General features: G+C 43.4%; 2 protein-coding genes across 3 annotated transcripts; both read left to right on the forward strand.

The window, feature by feature from the left end:
• Positions 1 to 182: 182 nt before the first annotated feature.
• tfcp2 (transcription factor CP2) lies at positions 183 to 15,452 on the forward strand. The gene is made up of 16 exons (XM_034537693.1): positions 183 to 508; positions 861 to 1,047; positions 3,082 to 3,233; positions 4,250 to 4,326; positions 4,469 to 4,574; positions 4,840 to 4,946; positions 5,229 to 5,381; positions 8,542 to 8,652; positions 8,936 to 9,027; positions 9,219 to 9,267; positions 10,393 to 10,486; positions 11,252 to 11,342; positions 11,435 to 11,541; positions 13,417 to 13,559; positions 14,047 to 14,098; positions 14,222 to 15,452. Exons 2-16 carry the CDS (start codon positions 926 to 928, stop codon positions 14,257 to 14,259), a joined length of 1,494 nt encoding a protein of 497 aa, XP_034393584.1. The 5' UTR covers positions 183 to 508; positions 861 to 925; the 3' UTR covers positions 14,260 to 15,452.
• A 121-nt stretch (positions 15,453 to 15,573) lies between these two features.
• Positions 15,574 to 24,183, forward strand: csrnp2 (cysteine-serine-rich nuclear protein 2). Of its 2 annotated transcripts, XM_034538300.1 has the most exons (5): positions 15,574 to 16,464; positions 18,333 to 18,505; positions 18,648 to 18,910; positions 19,530 to 19,826; positions 20,963 to 24,183. In XM_034538300.1, exons 2-5 carry the CDS (start codon positions 18,346 to 18,348, stop codon positions 21,875 to 21,877), a joined length of 1,635 nt encoding a protein of 544 aa, XP_034394191.1. In that variant the 5' UTR covers positions 15,574 to 16,464; positions 18,333 to 18,345; the 3' UTR covers positions 21,878 to 24,183. The 2 variants fall into 2 exon arrangements, with proteins under 2 accessions (XP_034394191.1, XP_034394190.1); XM_034538299.1 differs by lacking the exon at positions 15,574 to 16,464 and having other exon boundaries at positions 18,326 to 18,535.
• The last annotated feature ends 449 nt before the right edge of the window (positions 24,184 to 24,632 follow it).

Below are 24,632 nucleotides of genomic sequence, written 5' to 3' on the forward strand. Positions count from 1 at the left end.
TGCAATGTTTGTAGTTGATAGTGACCCCTGGCCTCCATAAAAAAAAACAAATTGAAAAATGGGTTGTTTTTAAAAGTAAAATATAATTTATAAAAGCAGGAAACTCCCTTGTTCAACCTCATGTTGTACCGGCCACAAGCGATAGGTGGCGGTAAAGAGCACCATCGTTCTTTGCTCGCACTGTGAAATAATAACACGAAGAAAAGAAACGGAAAGTACGGCAGCTCCCGGTTCCTCACGAAGCTAGATAAACAAACAAAAGCAAGACATTTCATGACATACATTTAGGAGCCTGAGCTCATTTGGACGTGTCTATATGTCCAGATATGTCTATCAGGAGTAACTTGTTCCCGTGAATCCCCAATAAGTGAGGCAAAGCAGGGCTAGCATCCTTCTCGCTCAGTGGTTAGCTCGTCATGTTTATTTTAGTGCTGGGGCGAAGGAGCGCGACATGATGGCATGAAACTGTCGCTCTATTAGCAAGTAGCTATCCTCCTCTCACTTACAGGTATGTGGGTTTTATTTAATTTGATAACGCTATTAAACAAAATGGAAAGAAAAAAAATACAATTTCTTTCCTTATTTTGTTTTTATTTTAACAGCGCATCAGTGCACGGTTGCACTAAACGCGTGTGACGTTAACGATCCCGTTTCCTTCAAGAGCTGCGCATTGTTCAGCTTAACAACCTGTTAAGTTTGTGTCGATTGCATCAACCGCTGTTTGATCCTTGTGTCTCGTTTTAGTTCTGTCCGCTCTTCGATTAAACATCCACATGTTGCTCTATTTACACGATTTGTTTTGGTAACAAGTTCAAGCCACATTCAATGAAAGATAAACGTATTATTTCACTTTCTGGAAGGTTTTGGGGAACTTGGCGCAAGTTTGAACCGCAACTGCACTCCGAAAGATCTGCTAATCGTCACCATGGCGTGGGCTCTGAAGTTGCCTCTCACGGATGAAGTGATTGAGTCCGGACTGGTCCAGGACTTTGATGCCAGTCTGTCGGGTATTGGCCAGGAGCTGGGTGCTGGGGCATACAGCATGAGGTACTGCGCGAGTCCTGTTCTCCAAGTCCGCTGTTGGACAGTAATAATGCTGCAAGTGCAACACACTGATATTCACCAACAGATTGTCTTCTGGTTTGATTTGTGACCCATTTCAATACAGGCTTTAAATTCGATCAATAATATAAATCTAACCCCAAAGTGAATCCTCCTTGAGTCATCACTTTTCAAAGTTTGTGAAACTGCATCACCTTCTTAAGATTTAAGTGTCAGCTGTGTGTGTGTTTTCACTTGACCTACAGCTTTAACAGCAATCATCCCATTTACGACTGCGGAATTTGCTTTGTAGTTTAACAAACAGTTATTTTCAAAAAGTATTCAAACCCCTTCATCTTTTTATGTTGCAGCCATATCCTAAAATCCTTGTCAATCATCACTCAATGACTACAATGAAAAAGCAAAAACTGAATTTGAAATACATTTTATTTAAAATGTGCACATTTATTAAGAAGAATACAAACTGAAATATCATATTTACATAACTATACAGACCCTTTGCTATAACACTTGAATTTCAGTTTCTACATATTGATTGGAGACAACCTGTGGTAAATTAAATTGAACGGACATAATTAGGAAAGGCACACACCTGTCTATATATAGATTCACAGCTGGCAGTGCATATCAGAGCACACACCAAGCGGTGGAAGGAACAGCCTGCAGAGTTGAGACACAGATCTAGGGAAGGATACAAAAAAGTCTGCTGTATTGAAGGTTCCCAAGAGTACAGTGGCCTCCATAATTCATAAGTTGAAGAAGTGCGGAACATCCAGGACTCTTCCTAGAGCTGAAAAAAAAGAGCTCTCAGAGAAGAAGGGCCTGTTTAAGGGGGGTGACGACAAATACCCTGATCTCTGGCTGAGCTCCAGAGATCCTGTGTGGTGCAACCTTCAGAAGGACAACAATCACTGCAAAATCCACCAATCTTGGCTTTAATTTAGAGTGAAAAGACGGAAGCCCTACTCAGAATCCTGTAGGTGCTTTTTTTGCTAACTCCAATCTGGCTTTTAGTGAGTGTGAGAAACATGATTCTCTGGCCTGATTTAAATCAAGATTAATCAGTTTGCGTAAGTACGGAGAAAACAAGGCCCCACTCATCACATGCATATAACCATCCCAACGGTGAAGTATGGTGTTAGTGGCAGCATCCTGCTCTGTGCTGTTTTTCCGTGGCAATGTTTAGGGAAAGCTGAACGGAACAAAGTACAGACATATCCTGACTGAAAACTGGGTCCAATCCCTAAATCCAGGTGGGCAGAGCTTATTGTGTCATCACTAAGAAGACTTGAGTCAAGGTGTCTGAATACCTAATGTCAAAGGGATATTTTAGTTTGTTGTTCTGTATGTGAAGTCCTGCACTTGAATGGAAAATGTATCACCACATGCAGACTAATTGTAAAGGTTGGTGACGATCAGACAAAGAATACTCTTTGATGAAATTTGAGTGGGGCATTAGACTTCCACAGGCCATGTCCACACGACTACGTTTGCACTACATTTCCATGTTATCCTATCACCATGCAGCATACTCCTGATACATTAATATACATATATCTGCACACTGTCATTTTTTGTCAAGAGCTTAAAGTCTAAATATATATTTATGATGTTTGCTCAGTTTTTCATGATGGTAATTATGTGAAATGCACTTAGGTTTGGATGACTCGCGTGCTTTGCTGACGAAAGATCCCTCTGTTGTGTTCCCTTTCTTGGCTGGTTAAGTGCTCTGTTAAATGATACGGTTCAAGCTGCAAAGTGCATGCTTATTCCTGAAATTCTTCTGTTTAGAGGAGCTATGAGATACTGACTTGGTATTTACTGGTGATGGTGCCCTAGTTGCCCTCCAATATAATTTAATGAACTGCAAAGCAGACAAACGCCATAAACCGGCATTCAGCCTCAAGTGTTGCTAGACTCTCCATTTGACTCCATTATTTTTTTATCATGAGGTTTCTTAGAATCAATAACATCGACATGGCAGCTCACTAACAGTGTTCTTCTGTCTCGGTTCTCCAGCGACGTGCTTGCTCTGCCCATCTTCAAACAGGAGGAGTCCAACCTGCCTCCAGACACCGACAACAAGATCCTCCCCTTTCAGTATGTTCTGTGTGCAGCTACCTCGCCAGCCATTAAACTGCACGATGAAACCCTCACCTACCTCAACCAAGGTCAGCATCGGGATCCCTGCCACACTGCACTTTTCAGATTTATGTAAATGTATCAATACAAATCAAATTGTGTAATTCTCAAAGCACCCGTTAAGAGTGAAATGCAGTAAGTGCTCTTATGCTATTGCAATCATTTAAATGAGCTAATATGTATAAATTAGTGAAATAGGCTCCTTTCTGTGCAAACAAGCCTCATTGTAAAAATAGTCCAATTCACAAAGATTGCCGCCAAATGCAGTTACAGTAAAATTATTATCCTCTTTAGAAAGATGGCGGTAACTGAAGTGCAGAAGGGGTGTAAATGTATACAACTTAATAGCGTATCGTTTCTGCTGCGTTGGGATCGCTGCAGGCAGGGACTTCCAAAAGAAACGTGTGAGTCCGAGCAGAGCCTGGTTTATATGGACCGGCCCTAATCGACTCCATGTTCCTGGCTCAGGCTGATGCAGTGGCCTCAAATGCACTTATACTTTGCACCACGGATGATTGAAATCACACACAAAAAAGGGCAATTGCACTCAGCTGCAAAACTTTATGGCCATGTTTGCACTTTATTATCATTAGCGCAATGTCTTTGTGAATAAAACCTTTCTTTGTGAATTCGGCCCCTCAATTGCCTTTTTACATATTTATCCTATATATTATATTATCTGGTTAACTGTATATCTTCATAGACAAATGTAATGAGTTGAAATTAGGGGTGGGGGGGAATCTAAATGGATATATTTTACAATGTGGTCTGTTTTGAATACACTGGCACCAGCAGTTTGTTAGTCATTCAGGGCTACATTTTTCTTTTGTGATACACAATCATAATTATCTTGTTTATGTGGCATGGTGGAATTGACTATATTTAATGTCATGCTGTTACTATGGGCAACCTCCTTTACCATGATAATATCCCATTGCAAAATAAGCGCCATATATGTAAATTATGCATTCTTATGATTAGTATAGCTACAATTGTTGGATTTTATTTGTGAATGTTTATTCACTATATGGATTTGTCATTGCAGGGCAGTCCTATGAAATTAGAATGCTTGACAATCGGAAAATTGGGGAACTTCCGGAAATCACCGATAAAATGGTGAAGGTAAGATTCAGACCCGTACACGCATACATGACAACGTATGTATGATGGACTGCAGGGACAAACCAGCATTCACATATTAGCTTCAATAGCATTGACGCAATCTGCCTAATTCTTTCTAAAAAGAAATCTCACAAAATTTCAGAGCATCATCCGTGTGGTGTTTCATGACCGACGACTTCAGTACACAGAGCACCAGCAGCTGGAGGGCTGGCGCTGGAATAGGCCCGGGGATCGCATCCTCGACCTGGGTGAGCACAAAATGAAAAATGCCGGTCTACTTTGATGGCTCCAGAAGGTTCTGGTTCTTATCTAGTGTGTTGGATTTGTGTGTGGAAAGATTTGTTGCTGTGCAGCCTTGTGTGCATGTTAACCATCCAGTAGTTTTGGGATGAATTCAGGATGTTGACTGTTGGCCTATAACTGCAGGGTTTAGACAAGGGCAATATTATGGAGAAAATGGTGTGCATCAAGAACTCTTTTGATAACAGCCTGTTTTACATTGATCCATTGCAGATATCCCCATGTCCGTCGGCATAATCGACCCCCGGGCTAACCCTACTCAGCTTAACACTGTGGAGTTCCTTTGGGACCCATCAAAAAGAACCTCAGTTTTTATCCAGGTAGCATGACGGACAACACTTTTGTTTTCATTCATTAAAAGACAACATCAGTAATCTGAGGCAATTTTAATCCTTTTGGCATCATAGATCTAAGCTTGTTAACGTTCAGTTCACTTGACATTTTGCACAATAGAATAGATGCCATTCTGCAGGCAGTAATTACTAATAAAGTTGTGTAATGCAGTTGTATTTCTTTATCTGATTTAACTGACCTGAGTTTTATGTTTTTGTCATCATTCTTGTGCAGATTTGTATTTTATTTAATATTCCTTTCCTTTTTAGGTACACTGCATCAGCACAGAGTTCACCATGCGCAAGCATGGAGGAGAAAAGGGTGTCCCTTTCCGAATCCAGATAGACACGTTTAAAGAGAATGAGAATGAAGAGTACACCGAACACCTCCACTCTGCCTCCTGCCAGTTCAAAGTCTTCAAGGTGAGAGAGAGAGAGATTTTTGATTTTTACAAAAACTTTATTTCTACATAGAACAATACGAACATACAGACACATTAACTAACTACACCCAACAACAAAAACCCTCAACACCCTTTTGTCCCTGAGAGGTGGTCCTGAGACCCCACTCAGTATGGAGTCGGGAGTTTCCTCTTCTTCCTCCTGCAGCATCTTCTTCTCAACCTCCTCCTCCTCCTGCAGCATCTCCGTCCCGTCTTTCTCCTCCTCCTGCAGCCTCTCTGTCCCGTCCTTCTTCTCCTCCTGCAGCCTCTCCGTCCCGTCCTCCTCCTCTTCCTGCAGCATCTCTGTCCCGTCTTCTTCTTGCATCATCTCCCCTTTGTCCTCGGAGCAGGGCAGCCACCGTCGCCTCTGGAAATCAAATCTCTGCAGGACCTCATCACCCTCCCTTATCTCTCTCTCCACATTCTGCGCTATCTTCCTCAGTCTGTAGCCCTCTTGCTTTGTAAAGCTTGTACCTGCTTCACCGGCCATGTGGTGCCTAATGGACCTAGCGAGCCTTGGCATGTCTGAGAAGTGGTTGTCTATCACCACCCTCTGGTTCTTGGTCCTGACTAGATACCCCCTTATCCTGCCCACGCTGTATACTCCTGGCCTCTCCTCCTCCTCCTCACAGGAGTCACCCTCAGCATCTGAGTAGGAGTCCTCCTCCAAAACGGCCTCAGCCTCCTCCTCCCCTTTACCCGAAGCCCCCTTCTTAGCCTGCGAGCTTTCCTCATCCTCCCTACTCTTCCTCTTCAGACGGTGAGCCTGACTCTTCTCCTCGTCCACCTCCATGCCAACCTCACCGTCTGCCAACTCGACCTCAGCCTCCTGCCCACGTTTATCCCTCCCTGCCCCTTCCTCCTCCACCTGCTGGACCACCTCTGCCCCTTCCTCCTCCACCTGCTGCACCCCACCTCCCCCCTCCGTGCACCCCCACATCCCCCCTTTGTGCTCCCCTCCTGCCCCCCACCTCCCCCCTCCGTGCCCCCCCTCAGCACCCCACATCCCCCCTTTGTGCTCCCCTCCTGCCCCCCACATCCCCCCTCCCGTGCCCCACATCCCCCCTCCCGCCCCCCACTTCCCCCCTCTTGCCCCCCACTTCCCTCCTCTGTGCTCCCCTCCTGCACCCGACCCACCTCCTCCCGGCCTCCCTCCTTGTCCCCTCCGTCCTCCCCGGTGTCTCTCTCGGTCGGGTTCCCCTCGGCGCCCTTCTATCCACCAGATGTCTTCTGAGGACAGGCCCTGCTCTGGTGTCCCTCCCTCCCACAACTAAAACACCTCATGTCGTCTGACGTTGCGAAAACGACATATAAAACCCCCTCCACTCTCACTCTGAATGAGGTGTTCAGGGCCCCGTTTCTGTCATTGAGGACCATGAACAGCTGTCTCCGGTGAGACACCACGTGTCTCTGGAGCTGAGACCTGAACCCAGAGGACAGCTTCCTCACCTGGGAAATAACCCTCCCGTACCTGGACAGTTCCCCCACCAAATCCTCGTCCTTCACGAACGGGGGGACGTTAGACACCGTCACCCTCACCGCCGGTGTGTACAGAGGAGAGACGGTTACGTGCGTGTCGGACACCACGACCCCGCTCTCCACCACCGCGTCGGCCTTACTCACGCTGTCCAGGAAGATGACCACGGCTTTGTTCATCCGCGCTGCGGACTTCACGCTGCCGTGGCCGACCAGCACCCCCACCGCGAGGCTGCAGTCCTCCACCGAGCACGGGAACCCGGGTACAAGTCGGATCCCGTGTCTCCTGGATAAGTAGTGCAGCTCCATGCTACTGTTTAGCACGGCGAGCAGCAGCACGCGCTGCTCGGCTGCACACCGACACACACAAACACACTACACCCGCCAACCCACACACGACCCCGTGAAACCTACACCCCGCTACCCGCTCTCATACCCCACACTACCCGGTGAAATAACGAGAATTAGCCACAAAAACGATCTCAGCTACCACGCTCCTAACACTCAACACTCCGAGAGAGAGAGAGAGAGAGAGAGAGAGAGAGAGAGAGAGAGAGAGAGAGAGAGAGAGAGAGAGAGAGAGAGAGAGAGAGAGAGAGAGAGAGAGAGAGAGAGAGAGAGAGAGAGAGAGAGAGAGAGAGAGAGAGAGAGAGAGAGAGAGAGAGAGAGAGAGAGAGAGAGAGAGAGAGAGAGAGAGAGAGAGAGAGAGAGAGAGAGAGAGAGAGAGAGAGAGAGAGAGAGAGAGAGAGAGAGAGAGAGAGAGAGAGAGAGAGAGAGAGAGAGAGAGAGAGAGAGAGAGAGAGAGAGAGAGAGAGAGAGAGAGAGAGAGAGAGAGAGAGAGAGAGAGAGAGAGAGAGAGAGAGAGAGAGAGAGAGAGAGAGAGAGAGATTTTACAAAAACTTTATTTCTACATAGAACAATACGAACATACAGACACACTACCTAACTACACCCAACAACAAAAACCCTCAACACCCTTTTGTCATTGAGAGGTGGTCCTGACTAGATACCCCCTTATCCTGCCCACGCTGTATACTCCTGGCCTCTCCTCCTCCTCCTCACAGGAGTCACCCTCAGCATCTGAGTAGGAGTCCTCCTCCAAAACGGCCTCAGACTCCTCCTCCCCTTTGCCCGAAGCCCCCTTCTTAGCCTGCGAGCTTTCCTCATCCTCCCTACTCTTCCTCTTCAGACGGTGAGCCTGACTCTTCTCCTCATCCACCTCCATGCCAACCTCACCGTCTGCCAACTCGACCTCAGCCTCCTGCCCACGTTTATCCCTCCCTGCCCCTTCCTCCTCCACCTGCTGGACCACCTCTGCCCCTTCCTCCTCCACCTGCTGCACCCCACCTCCCCCCTCCGTGCCCCCCCTCAGCACCCCACATCCCCCCGTTGTGCTCCCCTCCCCCCACTCTCACTCTGAATGAGGTGTTCAGGGCCCCGTTCCTGTCGTTTAGGACCATGAACAGCTGTCTCCGGTGAGACACCACGTGTCTCTGGAGCTGAGACCTAAACCCAGAGGACAGCTTCCTCACCTGGGAAATAACCCTCCCGTACCTGGACAGTTCCCCCACCAAATCCTCGTCCTTCACGAACGGAGGAACATTCGAATGCAAATATGTTGTTATCTATGACCACCTGAATGACTTCCACATGACCTGTTTCAGCCTAAAGGTGCAGACAGAAAGCAGAAGACTGACAGGGAGAAGATGGAGAAGAGGGCACCACAGGAAAAGGAAAAGTATCAACCCACCTATGAAACCACAATCCTGACAGAGGTTAGCATATTACTAATGTGTGAAAGGGATGCATGATTGGGTAAATAAACAAGTCATTAAAATGAAACGCCACAAAGGTCAATGATGTGAACAGACCCTGCTGCAGTAAAATGAGAAACTTTCCAAAAGGTCTCCGATACCTGGAAACCCTTTTGTCACACTATTGTCACCGCCAAAATCAACAAGAGATGAATAGTTCTCGTAGTAGCTTTAAATGTAAGGGAAAGGTGCAGAAATATATTTGGTAGGTTATTGCAACAATAACAAAAGTGTTCTCTTGCAGTGCTGCCCCTGGCCTGAGGTCACATACGTCACCACCAACTCTCCATCACCTGGCTTCAACAGCACACCCAACAGCTTCCCAGTGCCAGAAGGGTATAAGTGTTTCACAAAACTGGCCAATGCTTCATAATAAATGCTGCTTGAATTTAATCAACCATGAAATCCACATAGTAGTTTTGAGGTTTTGGTTGTTGAGGAACACACCTGGTGTTTAGATTCTTCTAAATCTGGATTTCTGAAATCTTCCATGGTTCTAACTTCGTACGTTTTTCATCCTTTTTCAGAAATGGATCGCCAAGCCACCAGCCTGAGCCTGTCGTTCAGGTAGCAGATGTAAGTTCAAGTGCATCTTCACTGCCTGGCTAAACTAGTCTATTCTCTCAGGCCTAACTTGATATTGATAAACCAAAAACACAAGGTCTGCTCACCTTCAAGACATCTAGACACTTTGTTGTGTTACAGGAATCCAGCAAATGATTCTATGTGTATACCTTGAAAGAAAACTTGATAGAATATTTCATATTGTACATGCGGTGTGTGTGTGTGTATATATAGGACTGAGATCTCTCCATGTTTGCAGTATTTCAGTTTATTGCACTCAAAATCCTGCTCGTCATATTTTGGCCTTTTTTGGAACATGTTTCAAAAGCTTAATTAAAACTATCCAACAAGTTTGGTGATGTTTGGGCAAACTTGATAAAAAGCCATTTGATTTATGGCCTAATATTCTCCAGGACCATGCACATGTTTAGAATGATTGGTGCACCTTTTATTGAGTGATGTTCAAAATAGCTTTTCACACTTTCATTCAAATCTATCCTGCAAGTATGTTTTTGAGACAAAAAATGGTGCACATCCTTTCCAGTTGTTGGGCCGAGTTTCATGTTCCAGCTCGCAGACAGACAACATATAATAACACACCTTGGTAGCCTGAACCTTAATAATAATTATGAGTCAAATTCACCTTTAACTTTGTTTCTTGGCAAATTTAATTATACTCAATCTGGAGGGATAAGGAGGCGAATAGAGATTCTGTAACCATAACTGAATATATAAAACGATTTCAAAGACGCTGGATTATTTACATAACATTAACATGTGTATCATTAATTAATGTTTCATTTTTGAATATCAAGTTATTGTCAATATTGGAATATCACAACACACCTACTCTTCACAAATGAAAGTGTTGGGTTATGTTTGCCCACATTATAAATTAACTCCATAGATTCAAAACTTGTCAATATACGTCTTTTTCGCCATTTTCTTTGCGTGTTTACATGCGTCTTGTTGATTTTGAATGTTTTCTCAAGACGGTATGAACAGTATGGCATGAGGTAATTTTAGAAAATGGCAGTATATTCATATGTGACTCGTACAAGCCAACTATGAAATTCCCTTTGAGAATGGTGCAATTACATGTTTTATTCTGAGTTTGTTTTCTTCTTTTTTTTTCAGAATTTGTTGCCCACAGCAACACCACAGGATGCACAGCAGTGGCTTTTAAATAACCGCTTCTCACCCTTCTCTCGGCTCTTCACCAACTTCTCAGGTAGTCTGGCTTTTGAATACAGACTTGCAAATTAACACTTGTTCTTCCTCGTAACACTTCTATCACTACTGTGACTTCCTCTAAACAGCTACACTGAAGCCCCTGTTTATTCCATCCCTATTTCTTATTTTCACTCCAGCTGCATGAATGAATACATACATACATCCACACTATTATGTTTTCATTTTAAAACAAAAAAAAGATCTCGATCCATACAGAGATGCGTTTCAGCATCGTTTTCATGACCATTCACGGTCACTTGACGGTATAAACAGGAAGCAGATTTTCAGATGGAACTTTTGCTCAGTCATGTGACCGTGGCGTGACTAATCAGAGAACGACACGTCGTGACTGCTAAGACCCAATCAAGTAGCTAACGCGGGTGTCTACGTCATCGTTTCCAAACTTCCATGTAGTCGGTGCTCTTAAAACTCCGGCAAAGTGTGGACACTCAGTGTAAACATGGCAAAAGATATGTGTTTTTAAAATGGAAACATGGTAGTGTGGACATGGCCTAAGTGTCCTTTAGCAAGGCACCAAATCCCTGCTAAAGGACACTGGGCTGTCTGTCTGTAGGTGAGCCTGTATGGTGACCTCCCAGGTGGTAGAATAAGTAAAAGATGAATCTTTTACTTGCATATTTGACATGTTGTTTTTATAATTTGTCTGCACATGTTGCAAATGCTGGAGTCCCCAAAACAAACTTGTAATTCTAAGAGTGAAAGGTTTTATGCCCTAAACAAAGGTCTTGTTTTGGTGTACCAGGGGCAGATCTGTTGAAGCTGACCAGGGAGGATGTCATTCAGATCTGTGGGCCAGCTGATGGTATAAGACTCTTCAATGCACTGAAGGGACGGTGGGTCTTCGTCAATCGAATCCCATCTCACAAATGCATCTATGTATCACAAATGGAAGGTTGGTTATTCTCTCTGTGGACGCTGTTGACAGGGTGGTGCGCCCGAGGCTGACCATTTACGTTTGCCAGGAGTCTCAGCAGGCGAGGGAGCAGCAACCGAAACATGAAAACGGAGATGCTGCCGCAAACACTTTCTTTGGTCAGTGCATGTTCATAGCACCACATCAAAATATCAATTATTGGAAGAATAAGAAAAGCAATATTATTGTGAATATCCTCAAATACATGAAACAATTTGTCAATATCTTGTCTGACATGCAGCCATTGCTATAAAAGAAATATGGTTGTGTATATGAGAGCAGTGCAGAGCAAGCCAGTGGGGCACATATGCACTCGCATGCACTCATGGCTGGCTATGTAAACAAAACACAGAGAGGCTCGGATTTCAACAAACAAAGAGGGAGAGCTACTTAATTTATCTGCTCAGGGTGCCCATTACTCCACATTCAATTCAATTCAGTTTATTTTGTATAGCCCAATATCACAAATTTGCCTCAGAGGGCTTTACAATCTGTACACATACGACATACCTGTGCCAGGACCTCACATCGGATCAGGAAAAACTCCCCAAAAATAACCTTTGACAGGAAAAAAAGGGAAGAAACCTTCAGGAGAGCAACAGAGGAGGATCCCTCTCCCCGGATGGACAGATGCAATAGATGTCATGTGTACAGAATGAACAGCATTTACAAAGTTACATAAACACATTACATGAATATGACAATGTATGAATGGACCTCCAATCCATGAAATAGAAGGAGGTAGAGAGGAGGGGGGGGCGCGCATCAGCAGGGCCAACGCGGGAGGCCGGCTCACCAGGCATCAGACACCGCCAGGTCCAATGGACCCTATGAGACGTAAAGTCACAACCACTCCGGGGAGGAAGCAGAGTTAATAAGGTGCAATGGAGAGATGTAAATTCATCCATAAGGAGAGAGAGAAGAGGAGATAGGTGCTCAGTGTATCCTAAAACATCCCATAGCAGCATATCTAGGAGCTCGACCAGGGCAAACCTGATTCAGCCCTAACTATAAGCACTATTAAAGAGGAAAGTCTTAAGTCTATTCTTGAATGAGGTGACTGTGTCTGCCTCCCGAACTGAAAGTGGAAGCTGGTTCCAGGCAGACAAATGACAGCAAACCCCACAAGATATCAGAAAGTTGCAAAGCAGCAGTGATGTTATTACACTTTTTTCCCCCAGATAAAACAAACAGGATTCGTTACATTTAGAGCTATAACTTGTTAATTATTAAACTTAAGATGTGCAGGTTTTTAGATTTTGATACCTTTTGAACAGAGCTGCACTAACCCTTCCCAAGCCAAGCTATCTGGCTGTCGGCTGTAACTTCATACAAACATTATAATTGCTCAGCCAACTCATTTTTTTCAACTATTCTTTTTGTTCTGCTGTGGTAGCTGCTTATGCCTTCTATTTTATCCCTGAATTATTGTCAAACGAGTTGACGTAGATTTTAAACAAATGCCTCACTTGCTGTGCAGAAGGGGACTTGAGGCAGATTTTAATATCCATAATAAGAGAATAAAAGAGCTGTATTTAACATTATGAACAATAATATAGCAATAAACAACTGTTAACTATGGCTAGATATAGTGCAGTAATGTCTGTATGAGCAGAGAATTAAGTCTCTCCCTCTCGTCAACAAAGCAAGCTTCTCCTTGCTTTGTTGACAAAGCCGGGCCGGCCATGGTGCATGTTAGCGTGCCCCGCAGGTTGGCTCGCTGCCCTGCACTGCTCTCATACGGCGGTCACAGCTGATAATGAATGAATGGTGTTGTTATTGAAGAGCAGCATCCACCCTCCGGTTCCCCCTCAGGTGTCCACTGTTGGTGCTGTATTCACTGTTTGTCAAAATGTTGAGAGGCAGTTCAAATGCTTCCAATCTTAAATCTTGCACCTTTTTAATCTCCCTAAATGAATTTTGTCATCGCAACACGTACTTGTGTGAGAAATATAAATGTGTGTTTTTTTTTTTATTATTATACATTTTTTTAGTATATCATGCCATTTACCTGGAGGACCTCACAGCTGCTGAGCTGACAGAGAAGCTCGCTCAGCTCTTCAACATCTCACCCAGGCAGATAAATCAGATCTTCAAACAGGGTCCCACTGGCATCCATGTGCTGGTCAGCGACGAGGTGAGTAATCCTCCTGCTCACTGCCTGTAAGCTGGGTATACACTGGACGGATTCAGAAATGTTGTTTAATTCCAACTGCTACTGATACATCTGTAATGTAAAGCCAAAGCTCACATTGTATGTGCTCACACTGTCGAGCTGAGTGCTCACACTGTATGTGTAAAATTATAAATATAAATGTAAAAAGATTAGTTTGAAAGCTCCAAGGCAGGTAGAGGTTTGTTTGCCAGCAGAGGTCTGTCACGTTACACCAGCAGGGCTCACACACATTAATGCCAACAAGGCAGTCTGCCTTGATCATCTATGCCACACTGATGCAAGGGGCAACCTGGCCTCCATATCTTCCGTCCACATGGCGCGTTTTGTCGCCATGGAAATGTCAGATTCTGTCACTTACACATTTTACTCACAGATGATGCAAAATCGATACCACACGCTGGTAAACAACTCTCCCACCGACATTAATCATGTACACTCTTTTTAACAGATGATTCAGAACTTCCAGGATGAAGTATGTTTCGTTTTGGACACAATGAAAGGTAATTGAGTGTGGCATTAATGTGTTTCTATACTTGACCTGGTGCCTTGATGAACTTATCATTGCCAGTTTATTTATAATCCCCTGCTAAGTTTTCTTTTTCTTTCCCTTTTTTTTTTTCCAGATGACACTAACGATGGCTACCACATAATCTTGAAGTGAATACTGCGCGGGAGAATAGCGTTGTTCTCTTCTTTAGACCCGATCCAGTCAAGCCCTCTAGAGCTTCATATTCTTCGCTGTTCTTTGAATACGTGGGGACGCCCACGAGAAGTGTCTTGAGGATGCTAGGAGGACCATGTGACTGTAGCACCTGGCCCTCTCCTCATTTTACCTTATTGTCTTACTTTTGAGGTAGTGACTGTTACCACAGTGAAGTGAACAATCTCCTTGTCACCCTACCATTGTCTCCGTTTAGTGGTTGCGTTGTCCTTGGTTGCTTATGTCTTGTGAAAGAGGTTTATGGCACTACAGCTGCTATCACTGTTTATTTGTTATCTGAGCATCTGGTGCGCCAAAGCTCTGTGCTACAGAAACAGTTTGTCATCTCTTTAAAAACCAACAACCAAATATGCAAAAAAATATAATTAAGTGACAAAAAAGACTGACAGTACTTGACTTTCAGCCTGCAATGCAGCACCATTTCTCCTCTTCATGCTTGGTTGGCTTTCTGGGATCCACTGAATCCAGTCTGCAAGAAACACGGTATAGCTAACGCAATCACACAGTCACATCAAAGAATCACAAGAGACATCAAATCAGTAATCAGGACATTAGGGGAAACCGTTGGAATCCAGCGGTCCTCAATTACATCGGAGTCCTTTTGAAAGCGAACAATGTCAGTCTTTCACTGGTTTTAAGTGTTACTTTTGAGGAAGGAAAAGCTTTTCCCAGATATTGTTAAATCCTTGTAGTTGGTGTAGAGTGTTACTACCTATGAAGCTTGAATGATAATGAAACACCGTCTGTGTTTGTGATCTCAGTGGCTACACCAGCAAACTGTCTCCTGTTCATGTGGTTTCAACCTTATTTGTAAATAGATCATTATTTTAAAATGTTTTGATAAAGAATCATGTTTCTTTGGCAGTTAAAAGAAAAAAAGTATTTTAACCAACTATTGTTTTTGAATTTTACAACATCCAAATACTAATGCATGTAATTGAGCTGTTGGTCACATCAGAGCTGCATGTGAAAATATATGGTTAGTTTATGTTCAGTCCATTGTACTGCTTTCATAAAATTGATAGCTTGACATTTTAGATACCAATTTTAGCCACATATTATCATCATTATTAAAATGTGTGTCCCTGAGGTGTTTGCAAAAAAATTAAAAAGATTTTTTTTTTTTAACTATCGTAGTTCTTAACCTAAAGTGTGTCTTATTATAAATACATGTTTCCCTTTGCTGGATAGACGTGAAGTACACGCACATGTACTTGTGTTGCCATGGAAACGGTAGCTTTAACACAACAATAAGTCAGGCTTATGTTAAATGCCATATGTATCAAGATGCTTGCGAATTGTGCACGTCTATTTCTGAGCAATATGAACAAAGAAGCGGAAAAAAAGAAATCACTTCATTTCCCAGCATGCTCCGGTGTAGGGCATGCCTGTGATGTCACAATAAGTATATATACGGCTACAGGGAAGAATTTCTTCCTCCATTGTTACATTGTAACAAACGGGGCCGGGGAGAAACCGCAACGGGGAGAAAGGATTCTTCTCGTTCCAACATTTGCAACATTTTGACACGAATCTTAAGAAAGGGGGGGTGGAACAAAAGCAGCCACATTCCGCGTTAATGCGAGACAACAGCGAAATAAGCACCGCCGACTGAACCCGCCCCGGTGAGAAAAAGGATAAACGAACACAGATGTCAGCGGATTTCTCCATCGCAAGCAATTTTTTTTCGTTATCAGGAAGATAACGACATTAGGCTCCCGTTACATTATTCATGTTGCATCGGAAAATGTTGGGAAGTAAAACGCAGCTGATCATATGACGTTCCCTCTTTCTGCAGTCTGTCCTTTTAAATAGAAAGGCATGCAACATTTAAATAAAACATGCAGGTCTAACACACAGCTCCTGCTTTCTTTCTTCGCGAGACACCAGTGTGCAGAACAATGAGCATGGAGCCGAACTATAGCCTCATATAGTCCGATTTAAGTGTTGTAAATTGACAGTCACGCAAGCTTTCGGACAGATTACTTTAGGTTACCGTTGCACCATCGGTTGCAGTCTGGATACTCGGGTTTGACACACAAAAAAAGCAACTCATAGGGCGTTGGAAGATTGATGTGCAGCTAACATTGAAAAGGGACACGACCTCCGAGTTGGTTGGAATAAGGGTCTCTGTTTCTGCCCCAGGTAAGAGAGTTTGGTATTTCATTAGCGGTTTGCCATTGTGTGTGTGTGTGTGTGTGTGTGAGAGAGAAGCTGGTAAACTGGAGAGGGCGGTTGAGCTGTTGCCTATTAGACTGATCATATCCAACCTCCCCCAACGCAGTCAGTTGCTGCATGTACACAGTTGACCAACTACCTCGCCAACGCTGCACATCCCTGCAGCGAACAACGTTATACTACGAAGTCACAGTTGTCCGTAGGCGTTCAACTAAGTCCTTAAAGGAGCAGGAGGGGGAGTCTGCTTCTCACAAGGGAAATGAGCCTTCCATCAAAATTCTGCCTGTGCTCTGTTTGCCCTATTAATGTTGGGAGTCCCCAGGTGGAAAATGGTTCACATTCATGCTACAAGCATAAATAGCATCTCGACTGAACATGTAAGACATTGCAGCCCCTTCAGATGTGTTAAATGAAATATGACAAGAAAAGAAAAAAGGAATTCCAAAGAAGAACATGGATGAAAAATCCACATTAAAAATGAATGTGTGCAGTTTCAATGATGTTGCACAGTGCACAACACAGACATCTACAGCATCCACCCCATGCATCAACACATGAATTAAAACACAGTGTCATAGTTTTAGTTTCAGATATCACGTCTTATTTTTTAAATTTATGTTACTTGTTCATACATGTTCCAAACGGCAGCAGCATTTGTTTCATTATTCATTGTATTGAGAGCAGCTTTAAGAAATGTATCTATGTGACATCTTTCCAACATTGTCTCTCTATTAAGCTTCAGGATTTTTCCTTTGAGAACTTAGAAAATGCCTAATTTTGAGTTGTCCTAATTAGGAATGAAGATGCAGCACGTTGCTGTGTGACATGTTAACCCAGACCCATTTAAAATGTGTTTTATACAGATTTCGAGTTGCATAGTAAACTAGTAATTACCTTTGTAAGTGCCTTGTTCATAGGGGATACTGATATGATGAGCTGACGCATGGGCATACTGTCTTTATGGAATGTCGTTATGATTTTTAATTTATTTGGATTGAAAATACTAAACTTTGTGAAATGCAGTTTGACCACTGACCAACATGCTCCCTCCATTCACCTTGTTTGACCTCAACCTGCCGGTAATATCGATCAGTCTTAGCTTTCTGATTGACTTATATAGACGCCCTCTGCATTGCTCATAGCAGAACGATATGCAAGAGAAGTAAGAGCATAAGAAGCCAGTGAGATCATTTTTTTCAAGGGTCTGCATGTTAACCATGCTTGCCTAGTTGCCATGGTGACGTTTCTAGAACTGATGATTTCAGAGTAGGATTTCATGTGAGATGGGGGGCAGAGGAAGGAAATGATGGTGCTGGAATACAGATGAAAGGAGCCCGAACAGCTGATGTTACCTTTTTGTTTCTGGTGTTGACAGCTTTCCTGGCACAGTAACAGTTTGTCTTTCAAGGTGTTCAATTAGCAAATATGACCCGGCACCAACGCACTTTATACACTCTTTCTCTTTTGAGTCATCCACCAATAACTGCACTTTGTGTGTAGGTGGATACGAGTCAATTGGTCCCTGGGTACAGACATGCAAAAGGCCCAACCACCTCTCCTACATAAGAGACAGACAGACTTAACAGTTATTTTGCCTCTTTTTGTGGCCATTTTCTGACTTTGGGGTTATTTTGACGCTTTTATTAGTCGTTGCTTTGTGATAAGTTGTGCTTTTATGTTTCTTTGTGGTAATTTTGAGTCTCTTCCTGGCTTGTGCGTGTCTTTTTGAGTGATATTTTATGGTTGAAGGCCAGAGGGCCCCCTGACACCATGGGCCCCCGGGCCTGTACCCAGTGGGCCCGTTCAGTAATCCACTCATGCCTGTGTGCCCTCAGACACCACGTTTCCATGGAGGCAGGTTCGTCCCTCAGCCTCAAACGAAGATATGAAGAGGTGGACAACAGCTCTCCATTCTCCACACCTAAAGACTCAGATGATGACATTTCCAGCAGTGACAGCGCTGATAGCTGTGACAGCCTCAACCCCCCTTCCAGCACTGCATTTACCCGTAAGGAACAGCAGGAGACAAACGTTAAAGGCAATACACTCTAAAACCCACTCAAACAATTAATTAGCAAAAGTAATTTAGTTAATCATGTGTAACATTGCATCCCAAATGTCTCCCCCCACACCCATTTTTCCCATTTCAGCCACCTCCATCCTCAGACAGCACAAGCCGTCATCGGGGGGAAAGCGAGTACGTTTTGATGTGGTGACGGTGTATTACTTCCCCCGGCGGCAAGGATTCACCAGCGTGCCCAGCCAAGGGGGCAGCTCTCTGGGCATGGCCCGTCACCACTCCTCCATCAGGCACTACACGCTGGGCGAGTTTGCCCGCGAACAGGAAACAAGCCACCGGCACACGTTACGCCAGCACTTGCGCCAAGAGAAGCTCAACGCCCGCAAGATGAAGGTATGTTTCATTAGATCAAGGTGTCTGTACACTGTATTTATGCATTTGATGTCTTACAGAATGTCACACACCCTTTATTGGATCAAGATAACGTTTTTTTTAATGAGCCCTGTGTTCTGTTTCACTTGACATGTAGAAGATCCATAATCATTACTCATAAACATTACTTATTTTCTTCTCTATTTGCAGTGGTGAAAGGTAACTTTTACCAAGTGCAAAGAGTATTTTCATTTTATGCTACTTTACTACATTTGAAAGGGAACATATTGTACTTTTTATATCTGTACTAGATATATCTGACATATATCTCGTACATACATTACAGGATAAAGGATTCAGTTCTTAAATTTGACTAATTGTTGCATACATGACACCATGCAAAAGAATTTCCAAAAAGCCACATTTTTGTTTGAGTCATGCTTATTTCAGACCAAATACAGCCACTGCCCTTTAAATGATGGCTCTGGTTACAAAATGCAGTTCCTTGTTTTCTGAAAGTTTTAGTCTGAAATGATGAAGCTGTAATTGAAGTCTTGAGGGTAATTATGATGCACTTGAGCTTTAAATAGGGATTCGGTCTCTTGTTGTCTCGAGCTCACGCTTTAACTGTCGTCCACAGCTGACGAGGAACGGCACGGTGGAGTGCGCTCAGGCAGACCTGCTGACTCTGGAGGACGTTTCGGATGAGGACCTTGACGTGGACGAGGTGGAGGTGGACGACTGCTTCTTCCTTCAGCCGCTGCCCACAAAGCGCCGCCGAGCCCTCCTGCGAGCATCTGGCATCGCCCGCATCGATGCCCGGGAGAAAGCTGAGCTCCGAACCATCCGCCTGTCGCGGGAGGAATGCGGCTGCGACTGCCGCTTGTACTGCGACCCTCGACACTGTGGCTGCAGCCAGGCTGGCATCAAGTGCCAGGTAAGGGCTGTGGGCTGTGTGCATGTGCAGAAAGAAGAGAGCAGCTGTGCAGTTTGCCCAGGATCAAATGTGTGAACTGATAACCAGACTTTCTTTAATCATTTTTAATTTTAAGTCATGTGGAATTCATTTTTCCAAAGGCCTTGTTTGGGCCCCAAAATGATCTCTATGTGACCTAAACCACCTCTGTGCGTGTGCATTACAGTCTTGACAGATTGCTGCAGGGATGACATATTTTTGTCGGACTACCCCAGAAGTTAGCATCACGCTGGTTCCCTCAACAAAAAGCCAATGGGATTTTTCCATTAGATTTTAGATTATTGAAGAAAATAAGCTCTGTGGAAAATAAATATTTATGATGTACGTTTTGTTCAGCAAAAACATCTGAAGCTTGAAATACAATCACCAGAGGTAAAAAGTGAACATTAACCAAAAACCCATAAGAAACTCCATTGACTTCGAGATGAGACGATAAGAAAAATATTAATATGCTTTTACCTCTTTGTGCATATGTTTATGTGCATGACTGTGTGCTGGCTGTCAAGGGTTTGAATTGTTGCATTGGTTCCCATGTTTAAATATAATTTAACGTGTTCATAAACAACTAATAAATAAGACAGATATTTCATGTGTTAAATTCAAAAGAATATATTAAAATAAAGGATGTATCTTTCCCTCTATTGTTCAGAGCTATACAATTAAAAAAATTATAATTAGCAACTATTCTTATAGTAGTGTAAGTCATTTTAAAAGCTAAACATTTGATGGTTCAAATGTACCAGCTTTTCTAGCTATATATAAATAAATATTGCAAATAATTGTTAGGTACAACCCAGGTATTGTTGATGTTGTTGATAGTTGCACACCTCTTAGAAGAATCATAAAGTTATTTGAGATTAGAGAAAGTTAACTGTTTTACTTTGTGAATGATCTTTCTCTTTTTTAAATTTCCATCTCGACCCGACTTATTACACAGTAACCAGATATTCTCTCTCTCTTATCTCGGCAATTCTTTCTCATCTGTCTTTGTCCTTTGCACATATAAGTACAATTCCACTTATCTTATGAACTGCTAGCATTCTCCTATTGTAATAAAATAGAACTGGAACTGAAATGACCGTGGCTTTTATCCCCAGGTGGATCGAATGTCATTCCCATGTGGCTGCTCTCGGGACGGCTGCGGCAACGGAGCGGGCCGCATCGAGTTCAACCCTCTACGTGTCAGAACTCACTACCTGCACACCATCATGAAGCTGGACCTGGAGAAAAGGAGGATGCTGATACAAGGGACTGGGGACCAGTATGCTGAATCTGACCAGATGTCCTCCCCCTCCTCCACTTGCCCCACTTCTCCGGACCTATCCTCCGTCGCTGGCCTGGAATCTGAGCTGGAAGAGAGCGAGGTGCAGACAGTGGTGGAGGTTCAGGATCTGCTGGCAGAGCAGGACATTCTGGAGCGAGAAAACGAGACGGCTGTGTTGCACCTGCAGAGCGCGGAGGAGCAGGAGAGGAGGGAGAGGGAGGAGGCCGAGGGGGAGACGGTGCACCAGGAGCTGGGTGCTGGAGGTCTCGCGGAGCAGCCCCTCTGCCTCCTGCCTGTTGCTTTGGGAGGGGAGCAGGCAGAGGTGCCGGGTGTGGAGCAGGACCTCCTGCAGGGGCCGTTCCCCACGGGGGCCACTGTCCTCTGCATCACTGACAACCAGGAGGAGAGCCCTTCTGACCTCATCAAAGACTCCACTTCTCTGCTCTACTATCAGCTCAGTCCCATAGAGCCTGGAGCCTTTGAGACCCTGCCCAGAGCAGAGGACGCTCAACAAGATTCAGGAGGAGAAGAAAAGAAACAAGGAGGAAGAGAGGAGGAGTCAAAGGATGATAAGCCTGAAGAGATCAAATGCAGGCAGCGTTTAGGCAAGTCTTTGGCCAATGTGATCCTGTGCTCGGAGGAAGTAGTGGAGAGGCCCTCGGGTCCCCAGCAGAGCCTCCCTGAAGTGCAGTGCCAACGGGAGTTGTGCTTGGAGGGAGAAGTACATCCACTGCCTCCTGAAGTTTAGTTTTAGCTTCTCTGCAGATATTTTGCACAATAGCTTCATCCAAGATGAAAAAAAAAAAAAATACATGTTTCACATTTATTACTGCTATCATCAAAAATTATTACAGGTTGCAATCTCTTGTAGTGACTGTCATTGAATTACGTGGAGTATTACAATACATGAGGGTAGGGGGATGCTGAAAGCACATATAGATCACTCCCTTGAAGTAATATGGATGCAGTACAACAATGTACGTAATTCTGTTGGGGGTGATGAATGCGGCCTTAATGGAAAAAAAACATGAAAACACTTGTGTGTAGGAGTCATTTTTCAATGAGAAAGTACAGCAAGTAGGGCTTTGTTAATTTCCAATGTAGCGAACAGAAAAACACAACGTATGAATGCTGACATAAGCCTTTTGTTTGATGATGTATAACACTATCAACACTAAACACAAACCTTTTTTGCAGCGGGCAAAAACCTGGTAACTTCAGGGCTCGACATTAAGGGTTGCCAGGTTGTCATTGGCAACCATTTTGAGAAATTTGCAACCTTAACCTGTAAAAATAGGGACAACAAACAGCAAAACGCGCACCCACGAATACATATTTTTTATTAATATTTGTTGAATTAGTGATATTCAATTATTTATGTTAGTCAGAACCAGACAACGCCGCACGTACGTTGGTGTGTTTACTAGCATGTGCACAGTTATCTCTTTTAGAGACAATGTTGATGGACTGTGGAAAGTTTGACTAATCCATCTACATCACAAATGAGTGTGCAAATTGATTAAACTGATAAAGAACCAGATGGACCTGAAAAATCAATTTAGCGAAGTATCTCAGCATCCTGGAGCTGGACCAAGAAATATACTGCAAAGCATGTACAACACCTCGATACCTGACACCTCAAGTCCACTAACTCAAAGCAATCCGAGCAGGCAGCTCCAAAACATATTGCATCGTATCTTATACTCCAAATATAAAAATGGCAACCATATTTCCAGTTTCAGTAACCAGAAGCTGATGCCTGGTTGCCAGCCTGGCAACCACTTTTAAAGTTAGTGTTGAGCCCTGTAATTTAGACACCCACTGGCTCACTTTCCATTGCGGCAAACACGTGCCATCAAGCCAAATGAAGGCCTCTGATAGTGCCATCTGTTGAAAATAGACCTAACAATCCTGGAAATACTTGTTTTTGTGTACTGTATGTGTGTTTGCAATGTGCAAGACAGAGCCGAGGTTGCTGCTTTAAAAAAATTAAATAAGAGGTTAAGGAATGAAGTCAAATTCATAAGTGAATAGCATTTAAAGAGTAAAAGAAAGTAGTTATACAAAATTATGTGATGTTACTAATTTATGAAACAGATTGAAAACAACCTGAATTTGTATATTTTATGTTTAATCTGTACAATATGTGTGTACTTTACATTAGTGTGTCTAAGTGAGAGAAAAAGTTGAGTATGCATCTGTGTGTGCATGTACACGTGTATGTACTGTATTATGAAAAGGGGGAGGGGGAGTATATTAGTGAGGATACATATTTTATTCCTGAAAGGTGCTGATGTTACAGATTTACAATTCACTGTTGTGTTTTCTCTCCCCACCCTCATGAGGAAATAGGATTTCATGAAGAACGCTAGAAGTAGTGTTGGAGAGCCTCTTGTAGGAACGCAAAAGCTACTGCACTGCAAATCATTAATGTGGCCATTCTGGAACGAGGTGTGTGTAAATGCAACATTTCCTGTCTTTTTTAAAAAGAAATGTCTGATTAATACTGATCTGCGTAAGTTTGCTGACTCTTCTCACACAAAGTCAGTCTTTTGTTTGGTTGCCTGAAATTACAGCTGTTCCTTTTTGGCGACTCCTCGGCGAACACAGGACGGGGCTGCCGTGTACGAGATGTCTAATGTATTTCTTTGCCTTTTCTTTTATATTGTCCTAATATAAATCTGCTTACGAGTTGCACCAAAGCAGTGGTTTCAAACCTCATTAGATGATGCTCTCAAGCATCACATTTAACAAAGCAGTCTCCTGTAGTTATTGTGAGGGTTTAGATTTATTGTGGGCCTTTTGTGTGTTCTCGTGACTTGCCTCGTGCCATCTTTTAAAATGGTGATTATTGAAAGCTGCCTATTGTTGAGCTTTTGTCCTCTGCGTTCAATTGATAGACTTAGGTTTGGGACCACTGCATCAAATTAACTCCAGTACACTATGTGATTGTGTGCTTCTCTGTGTGAAAGGGGTGCGATTGTTGAAAAGAATAATACGTTTAGACTTCATCTAAAAGTTATGAGAACTACTCTCATGCTAATTGTTGCCTAAAGTGGCCAAAAAGGTTTTTTTATACAAAAATAAAAACAATAAAACACTCATTTAAAAAAAAAGGAAACATGTCTCTTGTGTTGATTTGAGTATCTAATCAATCTGTTTCACATGATTTAAACCTCACGTTATTGATTACTTTGATTTGGCTAAATATGGATCATAAGTCTTAATTATGATACATTTTTTTGTGATTTCACTGTCCTCAACCATAGTCGGTATATACGAAGGAAGCTTTGGATCCAATATATATCTTTCTTGTTAACAGTTTGAGTAGAAAGCTCCAATGAAACTATATTTAACGACATTTAATCAAACTGTAAAGCAAAGAATCAATGTCTAATATGTCAAGACCCGTTCATCAGGTCCACTTCACATTGGGGCGCATTGATGGGAACTCGAGACTGGCACGTGCAAGTTGGACACGCGTGGACACAAGCTCAACATGA

This window comes from Cyclopterus lumpus, chromosome 7 (genome assembly GCF_009769545.1).
Source record: "Cyclopterus lumpus isolate fCycLum1 chromosome 7, fCycLum1.pri, whole genome shotgun sequence".
NCBI classification, from domain to species: Eukaryota; Metazoa; Chordata; class Actinopteri; order Perciformes; family Cyclopteridae; genus Cyclopterus; species Cyclopterus lumpus.